Source organism: Chelmon rostratus, chromosome 13 (genome assembly GCF_017976325.1).
Source record: "Chelmon rostratus isolate fCheRos1 chromosome 13, fCheRos1.pri, whole genome shotgun sequence".
NCBI lineage: Eukaryota > Metazoa > Chordata > Actinopteri > Chaetodontiformes > Chaetodontidae > Chelmon > Chelmon rostratus.
In genome coordinates, this window is record NC_055670.1 from 25,280,352 (window position 1) to 25,297,664 (window position 17,313).

Here is a 17,313-nt window from a genome sequence, read left to right on the forward strand (position 1 = left end):
AGAAGACACTGTGTAAAACACAAACGAAACAGAATGTGATCTGTTTATTTATTTTGATAATTTTATTATCTGATGCAGCAACACATCTTTAACAAGTTAGGACAGGAGCAACTAAAGACTGGGAAAGATGTGGAACAATCCAAAAACACCTGTTTGGATCATTCCACAGGTAAACAGGTTGACTGGTAACAGGTGATAGTATCATGATTGAAAGGCTCAGTGGTTCACAGCGAGGATGGAGCAAGGGTCAACACTTTGTGAACACATGATTGGATGAAAAATGTTGCTACATGGGCTCAGCAACACTTCATAAAACACAGTTTTTAGGCGAATGATCCCATTCTGGTTTTATTTATGTTTTACACAGCGCCCAACTTTTTGGAATCAGGGTTGTATCAAGGCAAACAGACCCAGATATTTTTGACAAGCGTGTTCATGTGTTCATCAAACTAACTTGCGTAGTCATTAGTACAAATATGTGCTTGTCGGCTTGTCCACCTTTTGCCATAGTCCATAGAAATTCCAAATAATTTATTGCAGCTTCAATTAATTCTGTAAAAGTGACAATATGGAGGGGTTTAGAGACCTATAAATTTGCACCACGTTAGTCAATTGAGTCGAATTACAAAAACAGAACAGCAGTTGATACTTTTACTGTGTTATTGCCACTTCTGTTTAGCAAAAGCATATCTTACCTCGCATACTATATTATATTCATTATGAGATTTTTAAGGCCCTTCCACAACCACAATGCCCCGCCAACATTTACAGAGAAGTTACATACCTTCTGTGAACTCATTCTGAACTATAATGGTACGTTGGATCACCCCGTTAATGGATGGGAGCAGCTGGTCACCCATGCTTGCCACTGTTCTGAAATCAGGGGCTGACAGGACAAAACTTTTATCTGTAGCAACTGCTTCCAGATCTGCAGTGGCAGTGTCACCAATCGCCACGCCGAATGTGATAACACTGGCCCTCTTAAGGGCCCGGTCACCGGCACCAGTATCATCAGTGGATGGACCAGCACTGATAACCACCAACATCTGGGACACGTCATCGTCTGCCCTGCCCCCAGCTGTTTGGCTCAAAAGGCTCTCGGCCACTTCCTCCAAGGCAGTGCCCAGGTTAGATTCGTCGCCCCCTGGGTAAGCCAGGCCCTTCACAGCTTCCAGGACTGATGATTTGCTGTCATAGCTATTTAGATAGAACTTTATCTCTGGGTTGGTGCTGTACAGGGCCAAGGCCACCCGAACAGTGTCCCTGCCCACATCAAGGCGCTCAATGATTCTCAAAACCAAATCACGAACAAAGGGGAAGTTTGCCGCTCCAACGTTCTCTGATCCATCAATTAAGAGTACTAGGTCAGCTGAATCTTGCGCTTTAAGGAGAGAGAGAGAAAACAAAACAAAATGGAACTTGTGAAAGCGTAAACATAGTGAGACAGAGACAAGAACTCGTGCTAGCATATCATGGCACGTGTCAAGTGACATTCAAAGTGAACAAATCAATAACAACATTGCAAAACACGTCATACTGCATGTAGGCTGAACCAAGGAGATTTCCCTCAAATGTAGTTTAGCTCTCTTTTGTCAAGATTGTTGTAAGCTGTCGTGTGAATTTTCCCTGTCATAGAATGATTATTTGTATTGGATATGGATGACAGGGTGGATGCTTCAGTGCAGTGCAGAAGTGTTGCAGTAGGTAAGAATACTAACCACTGATACAAGAGTCATTTAGCTAATTCTCCATGTCATGTATCAACAAATACAGTTAGATGAGACCAAAAATGTTCTGAATTTCTATAAAAACAAATCTTTTACACATCAGGGCCAGAGTAGAACTCCAATTTAAAGCAAACAGAATTTGACATAATTTTGATTGTTACACAAAAATAATTAAACAGCTAGCCTTAAAGACTGTTAATTGTTAATTGATCTGAAAAGATGGAATTATTTATACAGTGTTTGAGCCTTTTAAAATGTGAAACAAAATATAACTGTTCATAGTTATTAATACAGTGATTTTGTATAACTAGAATTATTAATTCACACTTCATTGTTATTATATAATGGGACCTCCATGATAAGGCCATAATATGATAATGACTGCGAGTCAAAAGAAGAATAATGCATGAGATTAAAAAAAATCATTGGGCTATTATATCATGAAACAGAGGTTTAATTCCTTGTTAAATGTGTGTGATATGTCCCTGGTATGAGCTCCATTGAGTTCAGCCATCCCATGCAGACTCTTGTTACAGACCTCAGATAAAGTGACCAGTCATGATCCTGTGACCTATCCTTGGTGCCTACGAGTTTAGAGTACTTGAGAATATATTACACGTGATTCAATGTAAAACAAGTACAAATTTGTATATCAGTTATGTTTCAAATTATTTTGATTTTGATTTTGAATTTTGATTTAAATAAAACCATGTGTGCAGAGGTAATATCTTTTTTTTTATGTACGTAGATTCATACTGGTCTACAGTATGGTACTAATACTGGTCTACATCTACATATAAAACATTCTCAAAGTACTTCTTCTGCAGGTCAAGGATGAGTTCAGGCAGGTTCATCACTGTTTCAAATACAGAATATTGCACATTTTTACACAGATAGACATTGTGACTGATAAAGACGAACACACAAAATGCAAGACACGTAAGCAGTTGTGCATGGTTAGCCTTTGTTAAAAGCTCATTGTTTGATTTTAAGATGTGATGTGGAAAAGGATCAGGCATTCCCCAGACCATGTTCTTTTCCGAAGGCTTTTTTGAAGGGTTGTTGTCTGAAGTGTCACTATGGGGATTTTATTCTGTTGCTGTCCTCTCACCTACAGCTGTGTCTAATACAAACAGACATTATCTGAAAATGGTGGCTTAAATTGTGACTGAGGTCATTGCTAAATGCCAACGCAGAACTCAAATTACTTCCAAATTTAAAAGCACCTGGAACAGAATTTTCGTTTTGTTTTGAAAGCTTTCGCTCAATCCACACTCGTTGTATTTGTTCTGGCTTTACACAAGCGTGTATCTGTGCCATTTTTACACCCTGCTAAACACCCTAATCTAAGATGCAGTAAGGGTGTCAATCACATGCAGATCTTGTAGTGATTTTTAAAGCATTAAGGGCATATTAAGACAAAACAAGTGATGTTAATTTTGCAGGTGGATAGTGAAAGGTTATTGTGGTTAAAAACACTTGATTGTGTTAATAATAAAATCCAGTCACGACCACATATGCAGCAGCGTCTTCCTGCACATGTAGACACATTAGTATGGTAGTGACACTGGTCCCATTTCATTACCTGTCCCTCCTCCAGCCACGGGGGCCTCGTTTGCCACAGGAGCACCCCCTGACTGGGTCACTGCGCCGCAAAGCCCCACTACTAAATCTTGGATTATATCCCGCAAGGTCAGGAAAGAGTCTACACTGAAAACATGAGTGTCATGAGGCTGGCTAGCCATCTCCCTGAGCTCAGAGTCCACTGCATCCTGAACTCCAACCGCAAACACCTCCACGCCTGCCAGCTGCAGCACCCGAGCCGGCATTGACACGTCATCCTGGGAGCGCCCGTCTGTTAGCACCACCACCACCTGGGTCACCCCGTCAACAGCACGGCTGCCCGAAGCAGTGGTCATGTGTGTACGAATCAGAAAATCCAGGCCTAGGCCAGTCCGGGTGCCCCCACCACGGTAAGACATAGCCTTGATGTGTGCCAGGACTCCCTGTGCGGTTGGGTAGCTGTTGAGCTGGAACTCAGTCTCAGGCTTGTTATTGTACTGCACAAGGGCGAATTTAAACCTGTCCCCTCCAACCTGGTGCAGCGCTTGTGTCAAGCTGTATAGAAATTGTCTGACATGCTCAAAGTTCTCCTCTCCAATACTCCAGGATGAATCCACTAGAAAGTATATATCAGCTGCCAACCCTTGTGCACAATCTTCAAAGGAGAGTGTTTGAAGGACAGAAGTGAAGACCAGTGAAAATATGCTTTGTGTTTGCTTCCACATTAATGTTTCAGTACGAAACACCGATACTGTTGCACAATACAACTGAGATGTGTACTTAATTCTAGGGTTGAAAGCATCATTCCTGCTTTGTTTATCATCAAAAGCATCTGACTGGACTTGATACTCCCGCAGCCTCTAGTTTATTTTTTGTTCAGATACAGATACATAGAGATTTGTTGAGAAACACAGTTTGAATCCAGATTTAAAAAAAAAAAAAACAGCCGGTTTACCAGCAATGCTCATTAAAAGTGAAAAATAATTAAATAAATCTACAGGAATGTATTTTACGTTATGAATGTTATGTTATCAGCACTTTTATTGATACCACATAACAAAAACCTGACAAAAACATCCCACTGAGCATTGCTGAAAACTGGAAAAAGTATTACAAGCAGATCAATCACCTGCACAATGAGCACACCGTGCTGACCGCAGCTGAGATTAACTTAGCTCAACTTACCTGGCTGAGCATCGAGGTTAGGGAGGAGTCCTGCAAACAGGATGCCCAGGAGGGCACACAGCGGTAACAACCGATGCCTCCTCATCTTCTATCACCAAAACAGCAAAGGGGACACCTGAAAAACCAGATACGATATGGACATGAATACAGCATCCCTTTCTTAAAACACAAGGCCAGAAAACAAAGGACATCCTATTTTTTCTTGTACACTCCAGTTTTGTTGTGCTGCCTCGCTAAATATAACACACAACATTGCATAAGTTTGTTTTTACAGACCAAGAGTTCAACATTTAACATCTGACATGAAACACAAGAGAGAAAACAGTTGCTTAAAACTCATTAACATAATCAGATCCACATGTTTTGGCTGTGTCCGAAACTGGAAAGTTTCTGGAAAGAAGTGTTTAAAACACTTAATGCAATATGTGGGGTAAATATTGTAAGGGACCCAATGGGGGCTTTACTAGGTCTATTACCAAAAGGCATCAATGGAAGAGCCAAAACATATCTTGTACAAATACTATTAGCAACAGCGATTAAATGCATCACAGTAAAGTGGCTGAAGCCTGATCCTCCGACATACAGTATGTGGACTGGAGAAATAATGAAGTATACCAAATGGAACAAATAACATACTCCCTGAGACTTCAAAAAGATATATTCACTAGAAGGTGGAGCCCTGCAATGGGTATACTGTTATAGTGAGGAACCCATTTGATCTATATTATTGATCTGATATCTATATATCATTTTTTTTAATTCTGTTTTTATTTTATTGTATTTTGTCTATCCCATTCTGTTGTATTTCATTTATTATTTTTTCTTTCTGTCACTATAGCTCTGCCCTCATTTTTATTTCCGAATTGTTATCATGCCCCTATAAGCACTAAGTTGTAAAATTTAGAGGGAAAAAAAGGGAAAAAATAGCAGATATGATGTTTGTGATTTTGTATATGTGTTCTGAATGCAACTGAAATAAAAACTAAGTTAAAAAAAAAACTCATTAACATCAGGCATCCTGCCAAAGCTTTTCAGCAGGCACAGTATCTGGCTGCTGTCTTTGAATAAAAAAAGAATCACTAGCAATGCTCTAACTTTCTGGTTTTGGTTTGTAGGTGAGGGAGCTGCAGCATGTGTTGGTATACCAGCAGCCAACCTGAAGAGCAGTACTGATCAAAACCACCTGTTAAAACTGCCAGCCAATGTGCTTTAGTAATTAACTCTGCTTGGCAAGGACTGTATTTTCCAACTCACAAAATAATGTGTTCTTAAGAGGGGTGTTGGACTGGAAAGTCCAGGTTCACAGCAGGGGTGTGTGCTTTCTATTCAGTCAGATTTTCCCCCATTGTGATGTTAAACATTGTCACAGGGAATGAAAGGAAGGCCACACTTATAAATGCCTCTCACAGAGAGAGTGTGCACACATGTACAGTAGGTGTGTGAATCTGAAAGGACACATTTTTTTAGCCTTTAGTAGAAGAAACATGTCCATCATTAGATATAACCCGAAGTCAAATATGATCAAACACTGTGCTGTGTAACCTCAGCGAAATCCTATTTTTGATTTGTCAATAAATAACGCCTGAACTACACCCAAAACATAATCACACATATGATAAAATCAAGTCCAAACCCAGTGAGGGTCTAAAATGTCCACACCAAATATGGACATCACACCAAGAAGTCCTCATGAAGAAATCAGTTCTCTACGTAGAAACACGTTTCTTCTCTAACCTGTATCCCTGAAGTTAACCATCACAGCTTCATGGCAAATACCAATCCTTAATCTAACCTTAACCTAAAACAAGTCTGAATCCTCAAACCGCTGTTTCAGACCACTCAGAGGTGACAGTATAGATCCAAAAAGAGCAAGGGCAAATATGGCCATAAGCAGCGATTCACAGGCTCAAGCCTTTTTGTGTGCAACACAAGGAGGCAGCTCAACAGTTCAATGCTCAAAATCTAAACCACAAGCAGCAAGCAGTTTCAAGTTTCACAAAGGTGAGCGTCACAAGGGTGTGTATGTTCAGGAGGTAGCGTGGGATGTCTCCAGGGTCTTTAATCAGGATTGCTCAACAGTGTTTTAGTTATTAGAGTTATGAGCAAAAATGTGATAGGCCACACCCACTTGCACCAATCAATATGGCACCTCAGATTTTGGTTAAAAATTGCCCCCGGAGAATACGTACCTAAAATAGTGAAAATCTGTCAACTGGGTTTTGAGGTACATGTTTTTGGTGTTTGTGGCGCCCCCTATAGGTTGGGCTCCACATGCTTTGGTACACTTATTCACTTCTTCAAGATCTATACCCAGATTTATGATGATTGGACAAATTGTTAACGAGTTATGGCAATTCTCCTGTTCAGTTCAGCCCTTTGCAAAGTGTTTTTGTTGACGGTGGCCTTTTTTTGACTGATCATGCTCATTTATGAAAGACACGTGTATCTCAGTCTAAATGCTGTTTGCTTATTTCGGTGTTGATACGGTCAAAATCCAACATATTCTAGTCAAATTACTGTTGTTTTCAATTGAAAATGGCAGAAAATCCATCATGGCAGACTTTTATGGTCCAGAGGCTTTTTTGTAGAGCGCACTGAGCTGGACTCCACCAGACTTACAGCGTAAATCAAAATACAAATCTTGTTCCCCAATTACAGCGCCACCATCGGGCTGATAGGGCTCATATTTCTTGGAATGCAAATGCACACCATTTCCAGTAATTGGGCCGAGTGTCATGTTTCTACGTCATTCCAGCTCACAGCAGTTTCAGCTGATACAGCAGAGAAATAAGAATAATAATTGTAAACCAGAACAAACATAACCGGATTCTGCCCCTTGAGTGCTTGAACCATAAGCAAACTTAAGACTGCAAAACTGTGATCCACTCAAATTAACCCCAACTTCCAACTGTGAATCTGCAATTAGGAAGGACTCTCACACTAATATGTAAAGACTCGTATATAGTTACAAAAACGAGCCCTGAAAAATGCAAGAGAGATGCCGCACATGGCCAATGACGAATGAAGTCTTCACCATTAGACCAATGGTGGGGGGAGTTAGTGTCGACAGCATGAGTCCCAGAGGAGTCTCTCTAACAGCCTCTGCTGTTGGCTGCTTTGTTGGCACACACACAATAAAAGCTCAGCATTAAGGGCAGCTCTAATGTGCACTGTTAGAAAAGTGGTATGTGGGTAATTAGAGATTTACTGTAAGTCTACTTTATTGAGAATAAAAGAGGAAAACTTTGTCTCCAATGTGCCACAAGTTTGTATTTTCCAGTGGCAAAATGTATTCAGTTTTTTCCGTATTCATGGTGCTTTTATGATGATAGAGGGGGGCATCATGGAAACTGAGGCACAACTGTGACAGTACTGAAACTTACTAATGCCCTCTAGTGGAAAATGTAGGTATAACAAAGTGTGATAGATGCATATTATCTAGAGGTAAGTACCACATGAACTTGTTAATTACATACTGTTCAGCTGTCTAAGCTTATGTAATGGGATATGAACATGTTACAAGGCTTATGTAACACAGAGATGATGCCAATGTGTTTGTGTGAGACGAAATGTGAATTGTGAGGCTGCAAAATTTTATGACTGCAAAACTTACAGTATAAAACTGAATTTTTGAAAATTCTGTCCATCCTCTCGTGCATTTATTTTCCGGGGAGTTGAATGTGAAACCCGACTGCAACAGTGACATCATGTGCCGTGAAGGTTTTTACCTGCCTGTGGGTCGCCTGAGTGTTGGTGTTTTGAACCACCTATGCCAAACTGTGGGAGTGGCTCAATTTTGCTGTTTGGACATACCTAAAACAACACACTCAAATGCATAATGCCAACGATGAGCTGCACAGTGCAACCGCAGGGATCATCTTGCTCAACAAAACATGCAAGTATCCCAAACCTTTTTTTTTTTTTTGTTGTTGCCACAGAACTTATTTTCTACAGTAATCAAAAATCCAATGGAAAAATCCTTTTTTGTCAGTGCTAACTTCCTACTGGCCTACGTAGGCGTTCTACTGGGCCTCCCATTGCAGCCACTGAAAATAAAAAGAGAGAGGAGTTCTGACAAGCAAGTGTAGGTTGCACATGTCTTTAACCCAAATGCAAAATAGATCATGCTGAAGTGATTTTTGCTTACTTTAACATGATATTCATCCTTGGCCAACAACATATACCAATATTATTAGCTCTCAGTTGTGGAAAATGTCCCTGTTTACAGTAGATTCTGGACCCCAAGTCACCCTGTGATCTTGACCAAATATGCACTTCAGTCATATTTAAATTAAATGATTTTTTGCTGTGGAGTAAAAGAGACTCTTTTACGAGGATAGGAAAGCCTGCATCAGCTAGGTTTGGGTCAAAGCCATCCACAATACACTGCAATAATTAATGATAAACACATGGCTGTCGTATAATGCAATGCTGCAGCGGGTTTCATTTGTTGGAGTCTCCGTGTTTATACTTTGCTGTGTCTGCTGTTCATGTAGACCGCACTTTGCAGATGAGAATGATAAATTGGTGGGAGAAAAAACGGTAACAGTGTTTTTGTACTCGGCTTTAAACAGACCCATTAGTGTGTAAAATCAAAACACACTGATCAAACAAAACTGAGCAAACAACCGCAGGAGTGTTGGCCATTCAGAGGAAGACTGAGGAAAGTTACTGAACTACTGAAGCTGTCACACAAAACATCAACAGCAGTTACTCTGAAAGTGGACAGTAAATATATTTGCCCAGTGAGAGATGGGTGGGGTCATTCTATAGTGCCTGACAAGTTTGTGATGATTGCTTGATGTGATAATCTTTTCTTAATAAAACAAACATGAAAAGTGCCTGGAGAATCCCTGTATCCCTGCACTCCCCCAGTGCTGTCACTGTCCAGATATAGGGCCTAAATCACCAAGTTCCTTTATTTCAAGGAAATCTAAGCTCTCTTGGACACTGCAACAGATGTTTGTGTTCTCCACTCATGCTCATGTGATTTCAGGTCACTCAAAAGCCACTTCTCTGCAGAGTCTGCCAGGCTTGGCCAGAATGTCAACACTATGGCTTCCCCTCACCGCCACAGAGGAAAACATAGCACAGTGGAGTCCTGTTTTCGATCATACGAGCAGCCAAAACAATGGCAGCATGGGGAATTACATTAGAGAGAAAATTAAGAAAGAAAGTCAGAAATGTGCTGTCATCAAATTACTTCACTATCTTAAAGCTGCATGAAGATATATTGTCTGCCTCTAGGGGGCAGAACTCTAAAGCTAGTTGAACATCACACACGTTTGACGGATTATCGCCTCAAGTAAAGTTGTTATGATAAGCTTGTTACACATTCAGTAGTTTTACAGACATGGCGCAACATTAGCTTCAGCAACATACCCAAACACTACATTTGAAGCCATAAAACCAAATGAATGAGCTAAAAGATTCAGCAAGGAAAGGTTTGTCACTACGAGCAAACGCTTTCACGTTACACACTGTCATTTAATCCTCTGTTGATTAGAAATATTGCCAAATGCAGCTTTAATATAACAAAAGTCATTGATCATACAGCTTTAAGACTGCAGAGAAAAATAACTCACAGATTCTAGAAAAATAGGACAACACAAAAGGTAACTTGTTCCTAATTCCCTCACAAACTAATTTAGTTATTACAGATATTCTCTGGTATAAATCTGACTCCCTGTCAGCATCCTAAAATGATTACTTGGTTTCACTCCAAATCTTCTGCACTAAACCATGCATTTCTATGAAACTCTGTAACTCCATTGTGTCAGAAAATGCTCTCACTCACTTACTCCCTCTCTGCATGTGCCACATCCCTCAGCCACAGATAAGATCCAGGTGAAAGCTGCCATCCATCCAAACTTAAAGCCCCTTTGAAGTTTTTATTTGGGGAAGAATGGGTGTTGTGCAATGGGGGTCGCTAAAGCCAGAAATGTTTAAATCTCACACAAAGGAGCTTTAAGAAGCTGATGACATGCATGGGCCAGCTATCGTGTTGCATGCCTAAGCCTGCTAGCATAGCAAAGGCGTCCACATATGTGGAACATCATGATAGTCTCATGATGATGAAGAGGTGCAGAAGATGAGCAGTTGATCTGTTTTCTGAGGTGCACTCGTGTTTTGGAATATGCTGAGTCATCACTTAATCTTTATCCAGTCATCACCATGAAGTGACAGCCTTCACAGAGTAGCAGCAGTGAGCAGTTTGTGTTACTCAGCGAGCAGAGCGTGCTGCTCTGTACACTGTATATAGCAGTATCTCTTGCTCAGTGATATTATTTATAGTTAGTGTCAGTTTCCATTTACAGAGCAAGATAGATGCAGCAATGTGCCCACGAGCAGTCTGAAGCACGTTTGCAGCTGGACCTCACACACTCATTTATAGCAAAGACCACACACACACATGCTAACGGGCACATACAAGCTCGCAGTGCAGGGCAGCACAAAACTCCATCATCTTCAACGACAGATACCAGTGGTAATTACGTGTTGCACCACTTACGCCAAGTGGACCCCGAGGGACAGGAAGAGGGACGTGGCTCGGTCACCTCACGCAAACAAAGGTGCTTAAAAGGTCGGGCTTAAGTGAACTCAGAGCACCTCTAAAGTCAGAGGGCCATTAGATGTCACAGAGCTAAAGCTGAGATGCTTGACTTCAAAGTCAAATATCAAAATGCACTTTCGACACATAACAGGTTTTAAAAAACGACCACAAAACCAAAGCCACAAATATTTTACTAGTACAAACAAATAGCTAACAAACTGCTGACACTCAGCATAGTTTAAAGCAGCTATAATCCCGTTTCTTAGACTAACAGTGGACAGCACTGTATGTGAAAAGGTTCATCTGTGGTGAATAACCCGCAGAGAATTATCACATAAGGCCTCTAAAGTGCGTTTCAGCATCTTTCAGCTAATAGTTTCGGCCTACAACACTGGATCACTCTCACCTCTCTCATCAGCATCATTTTCAGCTGCCTGCTGCAGCTGATTTAAGACAAAAAGCCCTAACAACCCCACTGTATGCTATGCCTTCTTGCACCAAACGGCAGTTAGTATAGAACAAGTCAGAGTTAAAAAAAAAAAAGAATGAGTATTGGACTTAAATCAGTGTGTAAAAGTGCAATGTTTCAACCTCATAAGTAATATGTCAGTATCGTGTTTCCACTGCCCCCAAGTGGCCAAATCACTTTCTCTGTGGATTGAATGTAAGTGTAACAATTCCACATGACTGAATTATGTTCAAAGGGAACGTTCAGTGTTGATCCCAGAGGTAGTGTGATGTTTAGGGCAGTGAACGGACACAATTATCTACTTCCAACACCGAAAAAGCTGCATGTGAACCAACAAATTACATCATTAAAGACTTTTGTTTTTATCATGCCATTATTTATCTTTGCACCGCAGGCTTACGCACACAAACCACACATGTACAGAGGAATCTGCACAGGTTTTGTTAAGTTACTGGCATTTGTCCAACATGCAAGCTGTACGTTATGCTCTGGGCTCAATGGGTCACATTGTTAAATTGGCTTAACATTCGCACTTTATTACAGACTGAAACCTCACACATATTAATCATACTGTCAGCAACACTAATCAAAGCCATATGCATGAATCAAAGCTGAGATCAGTAAAATAAGTGGAGTCACAAGAGAGGTGAGTCACTCCTGCCTTGTAATGGAGCTTCTGAGGCGACTCCACACTGCCACTCGCTGGCGTCGTGAGAGGAAATACCACTTGCACATTCAGTAAGTCTGACTGCACCAGTTAACCTCCACATGCACACTCAACCCACCCCTCGGCTGGAAGGATTGCGACGTGACATGTGTGGCACAGATGAGACGCCGATCAATGATAAAGTTAAAAGGGGGAGGGGGCGGCAGGTTGGGCAGGCAGCTCCACACAGCTGGTGTCTATAAGTGCGTCTGACACCGAGCAGATGTGTGTTCAAGCACACATGGCCAATAAGCCTGCGGGGTAAGGGCTAAGATCAAGCGTTAAACCCAGTTAGTGACATCAGCTAGTCAGGTAAGCTCATTTCTAAGACATATTTTTCTTCTGATATACCTTTTAGCCAATTAGGAGGGGGTCCTGTGATCATAATCAAGCAATCAACACCTCACAATGGCTGCTTGAAAATTGAATTTGATAACAAGGTTATGTCATTATCACCTACCTCTTGCTCTCGCTAATCGGTGCAATTTTGCCGAAAAAGAGAACATAGGCGCAGTAGTTCACTGAGAGTAGACCTTTATGAGATATGTTCCAACCTTCCAGACATCTGTGCTGCATCATGGAAAAAGGACTAAAAGCTGGAGAGCGTGGAGCAGCAATAAAACAAACTAATGCTGATTTATACTTTGTATCTAAAAGTCCTTTGTTATTAAAAATCCTCCTGATGCAGCTCTGCCAATAAGAATTTAGATACCAGCTTCCAAGGGGAGCTGTAGCATTGTCGTAATGCAGGTAGTAAATTATGTGAAAGTACTTCAAACACACAAAATGAAATCTGGAGCGCACACCAAGTTTCCTCTTGCTTTTGAACGACAACCAAGCTCCTTCTCTCCGTATCACAGCAACGGGGTGGATGCAAACATAAAACTACGTGGAAGCAGTAGCTGATGAGATGTATTTATGACAAATGTCCAAATCATGTTATTACGCTGTGTCTTGACAGAATGAAATAACTTCATTTGCACATCAAATCCCACATGCACACAGAGAAACACTTCGATGAAGACACAGCTGAATTCCTCTGTCTCTACTTGGACAGTCCACGAGAGGAGGAAGATTAATGGCTCACACCTGGTCCGCTAAACCCCGCAGCCCACTGCCGCCACCACCCACCCGCTCCACCTCTTTTGTCCAATGGACCAAACCCCTTCTGGTTCTCCTCGTCCTTCTGGCCAGTAGTGTGGAAAACACTTTCTTCACACTTTTCCACTCCTGTACTCGTTTCAGAGAGGGTGTGGTTTTGGGCTACTGCTGCAATGGAAACATCTACCCATCCAACTACTCTTCTTTAGAGCTCACATGTGGGTGTGGAGATTTTAAACATTTGGATGCGACTGTACCATTACCATTAGATTCCCTGTTTAGATTTAATTGAATGGGCAGAATACTTATAAGGTGCACAAAGATGAGCTATTGAAAGATGATCAATGACATTTCTTAACTTAAGATACGGCGTATTTAGCGGGTTTGAAAAGGAGACTTAACTAATCTTGTGCATTACATGAAGAAAATAGTACATTACAAACCTTTGATAAATCGGCGTTAATCAGTGCAAAGCAGCTTCTTGCAGGCTCACAGCTCTTACAATGAGCTGCAATCACAGCTTGACGCTTTTAGAGCATCCTAAGGATTTAACTTTTCCTCTCACCACAACTGACCTGTGCAGTAAATTAAACTTTGCACAAACTCAGAATAGCAAACAGAAGAGGAGCAGTTTGATACTTTTGAATAGAGAAGGAGAGCATACACGCCTCTCTGCACTTACATGCAGCATGCATAACATTGCTGAGGTCTCCTTCTTCACCCTAACTGCGGCTCACCTCTTGCCCTTGCAGCACTCTCACCACAAGTATAGGTTTCAGCCATGCTGCTAAACGCATGTTGTCTGATATTTATGAGCTATAAGCCAAAAACTCTGTGCAACCCTGTGATTATGACACCCATCATGAGCTTACATGTTATGAGTAGAAACTATGCAATGCTCAATGCACTATTTATAATCAACATCCAGTGCAATCAAGGTTAATCTTTAAAGGAGTGAAAACTGAGAAATGCATGCATTTCAAAAACCAAGCAGAAACCTCTTTCTGCAAGACGAATCACCTTGAGAACACAGCAGATTTAAACTTACCCCAAGCTGAGGTCGCTGTACTCCACTGTATTTGTTTTTGAAGAAAAAAAAATCAGTTATATAAAATGCAAGCTGGACTTTTGGTCATTATCCTCCTGGTAAATTCCCCTTGCTGGCTTTTCCAGCACCTCCCAAAGGAAGGCTGCTGAGCAAGGCGGTGATAAGGTCACTGATAAGAGATGTGCAGAAAGAGGGGTCCTGAGTGAAGGGAGGAAATGGTTGAGACAGAAAGGGACAGACACCCGCCCGGTCTCAAACCAGAGGAGCTGTGGTGCTGAGTTGAAGGCTGGGATGGGACAAACTTCCAAACTCCTGGAGTTCTGCCACCTCTCTCTTCCTCCTCCCACTTTCTCTAAAGAAAGGAAAAAAAAAAGAAAACGAGGAGGGAGAGGAGAGGGTGAGCGGGGGAGAAAAGAAGTAAATGAAAACCAGACACATAGCCCTGTTTGGTCTGGATGTGAGCAGTGGGGAGGATGATGTCACAAAACTGGAGCGGGATTTTCTCCTTTACCGTTCCTCCATCTACCTCTGTAGGTCCCTTTTTCTTACATCTCAGCTATTTGGAGATCGTTTTGTTTTTGTTTTAGAAACCAAAGTAAAGGATTTCAAAGACTAGCAGGGCCCCTTCTTCCATGTTTCTGCTGTTACACTGAAGTGACACAGAAACATATTGTGGTTTGCGTAATAAGCATCCATTGATAAAGATTGATTTAGGCCCCACAAGCTCATCTTGAAGCTGATTCGTTAATGACTGACTGCACACTGTGTCAATTTACATCCTACTGTCTCGACAGCTGTTAATGACAAATATGACATATTGTCTGTAGTCCACTTTGGCAAGAAGTCCAACCAAATTACTCACAAATCTCCCATAAAGGAATGTGCGAGACAGCATTCTGGCAGAGGTTGAAAATGTGAATGCTGTAAAGGAAAAGCAATAACAAAGTGTCATGAATGTAACTGTCCCACAACAACAAATTACGACCCTGATTCCAAACAAGTTGAGACGCTGCGTAAAACATAAGTAAAAACAGAATGTAGTCATTTGCAAACAAACTGAGTTCACCAACTTTTCCTGACTCCATGTAGTAAATCTCCTTTATCCAATCTTGCGTTCACAAAGTGTGAACGCAAGATTGTGAACCACTGAGCCTTTCCAGGATGATTCATACCTAATCATGATGCTATCACCTTACCAGTCAACCTGTTTACCTGTGGAATGATCCAAACAGGTGTTTTTGGAGCGTTCCCAGTCTTTGGTTGCTCCTGTCAACTCGTTTGTAACATGTTGCTGCATCAAATTCAGAATAAGCAGATATTTACAAAAATCAATGAAGCTGATGGGCTCAAACATTAAATATACTGTCTTTGGACAGTTTCCAGTTGAGTTTATGTCAACTTTATGAGTCATAACATGTAAATGAAAAAATCTATGAATTCATCTTTCAACATATTTTGCAGCTCAGTTCAAAGTCATGATTTGACTGCTTTATTCATACGCTTTATAAATAATCAACAATAATGCATGGGAGGATACTTTAACACATCAGGATGTATGAATGTATGGTGAGCTGTATAACATGTTAAGTTGACTTTATAAAGTTGCACTAAATGTCACCAGGAAAGAACCCTCAGCAGCACTTTGCTTTTGAACTCTTAAACATGCCAAAGTCCAGGCCAAATAAAAGGAGGACTGCTGCCGCATTTTTCTGCCAGTGAGCTGAAACAGACTTTGCTCCCAGAGGACGGTACGCTGTGAAATGAACTCCCTAAAATCTGTGAATTAAAGCTGAAAGCTGAGCTCTAACAGCAGATGAGGAAACCTCTGTTCCCCCGCTGAGCTATCTCAGCATTAATACTGTATTTCTTAATTCATCAACTGAAAAAAAGAGACTCCAAATCGCACCATATGGAAGTATTTATGACACTGGCCCATCGCATCCATGTTCTGTTGTCTGCGGGTCATTACTCACACCAGCAATATTTCCTGCAAAGCACTGCACTGTTTTGGTGGTGCTAGGCAACCACTGTTGTAATATTCATTCAGCTACAAGCCGTTATAAGTTCTGAGAGAACATGGAAGTCTGATAAGCAGCACAACTGTCCCAAAAATCATTGACAAAAAATAGCGGACTACATTTTGGCATTAAAACGTGTAATCAGATTGGATTTCAAGCGTTCATGTTGCGAGTTAAGATCAAAGGAAGAAGCGAGCTGATCGAGTAAGCTCAAATATTCCTTCATCATTCAGGAAACACGTCTTACATATATCCTCTTGTGACCGAGCACTAACCCAACACAGACCCAACGAAATCGAAACATTTCACAGTCGAGGTTTGACAAGGACTAATAATTATACTGGTGGTGGGTGTTAATGTCACGCTCACAGCTTTTAACAATTGCCCGAGATGTCAAGCCAGTGCGAGCTGACATCTGTGGTAAAGAGATTCTTTGATGCGTGCCACCAAGGTGACTTCATGTGGGTGGATGAAAGCACAGAATGTTTCCTGTGATGCTTTTAAAGCTGTCCTGACTCTCACTAAACGCTGCCAGCTTTGGTAACACAGACAGGTACGCGACATGACAGAATCACTCAACCTTTTATCACTTTAAACATAAAAACTGGAACTAACAGACATCCTCTTCAGCATCTACAGGATGTTTTGGGTGTGGCTGCAATGTCACAAGGTTCCTACAGTATGTGGAAATTATGAAAAGCATAGGAAATGTGTCTCTAAGCTCTATAAAGCTGTGAACACACATTCAGTGTTTATTCTGTTCTCGAATAAAAGCACGAGACTCCCCTTCACATAACTGGAGTATTCAATCTGGTCTCTGGTAGCTGCTTTTCTTGCCTGTGAAGACGTTACCATTTGGAACAAACTGTTCACTGGCCAGTTTGAGGAAAATGCATGTGTTGATTCCGCTCACACACTTATTTCCATTGGAGCATAAGCAAAT

General features: G+C 41.2%; 1 protein-coding gene across 6 annotated transcripts in view; it reads right to left on the reverse strand.

Annotated features, from left to right (window-relative positions):
* Positions 1–14,608, reverse strand: part of LOC121615748 (collagen alpha-3(VI) chain-like) — a 59,111-nt gene extending 44,503 nt beyond the window's left edge. For 5 of the 6 annotated variants that reach the window (XM_041950136.1, XM_041950135.1, XM_041950134.1 and 2 more), the window contains exons 1-3: positions 14,353–14,608; positions 4,476–4,590; positions 785–1,381 (exon numbers count right to left, since the gene is read on the reverse strand). In XM_041950136.1, the coding sequence (XP_041806070.1) occupies positions 785–1,381; positions 4,476–4,560 (682 nt within the window). In that variant the 5' untranslated portion in view covers positions 4,561–4,590; positions 14,353–14,608. The remainder of the gene's footprint in view (positions 1–784; positions 1,382–4,475; positions 4,591–14,352) is intronic. The other variant, XM_041950137.1, reaches the window with a different exon arrangement.
* Positions 14,609–17,313: the final 2,705 nt, after the last annotated feature.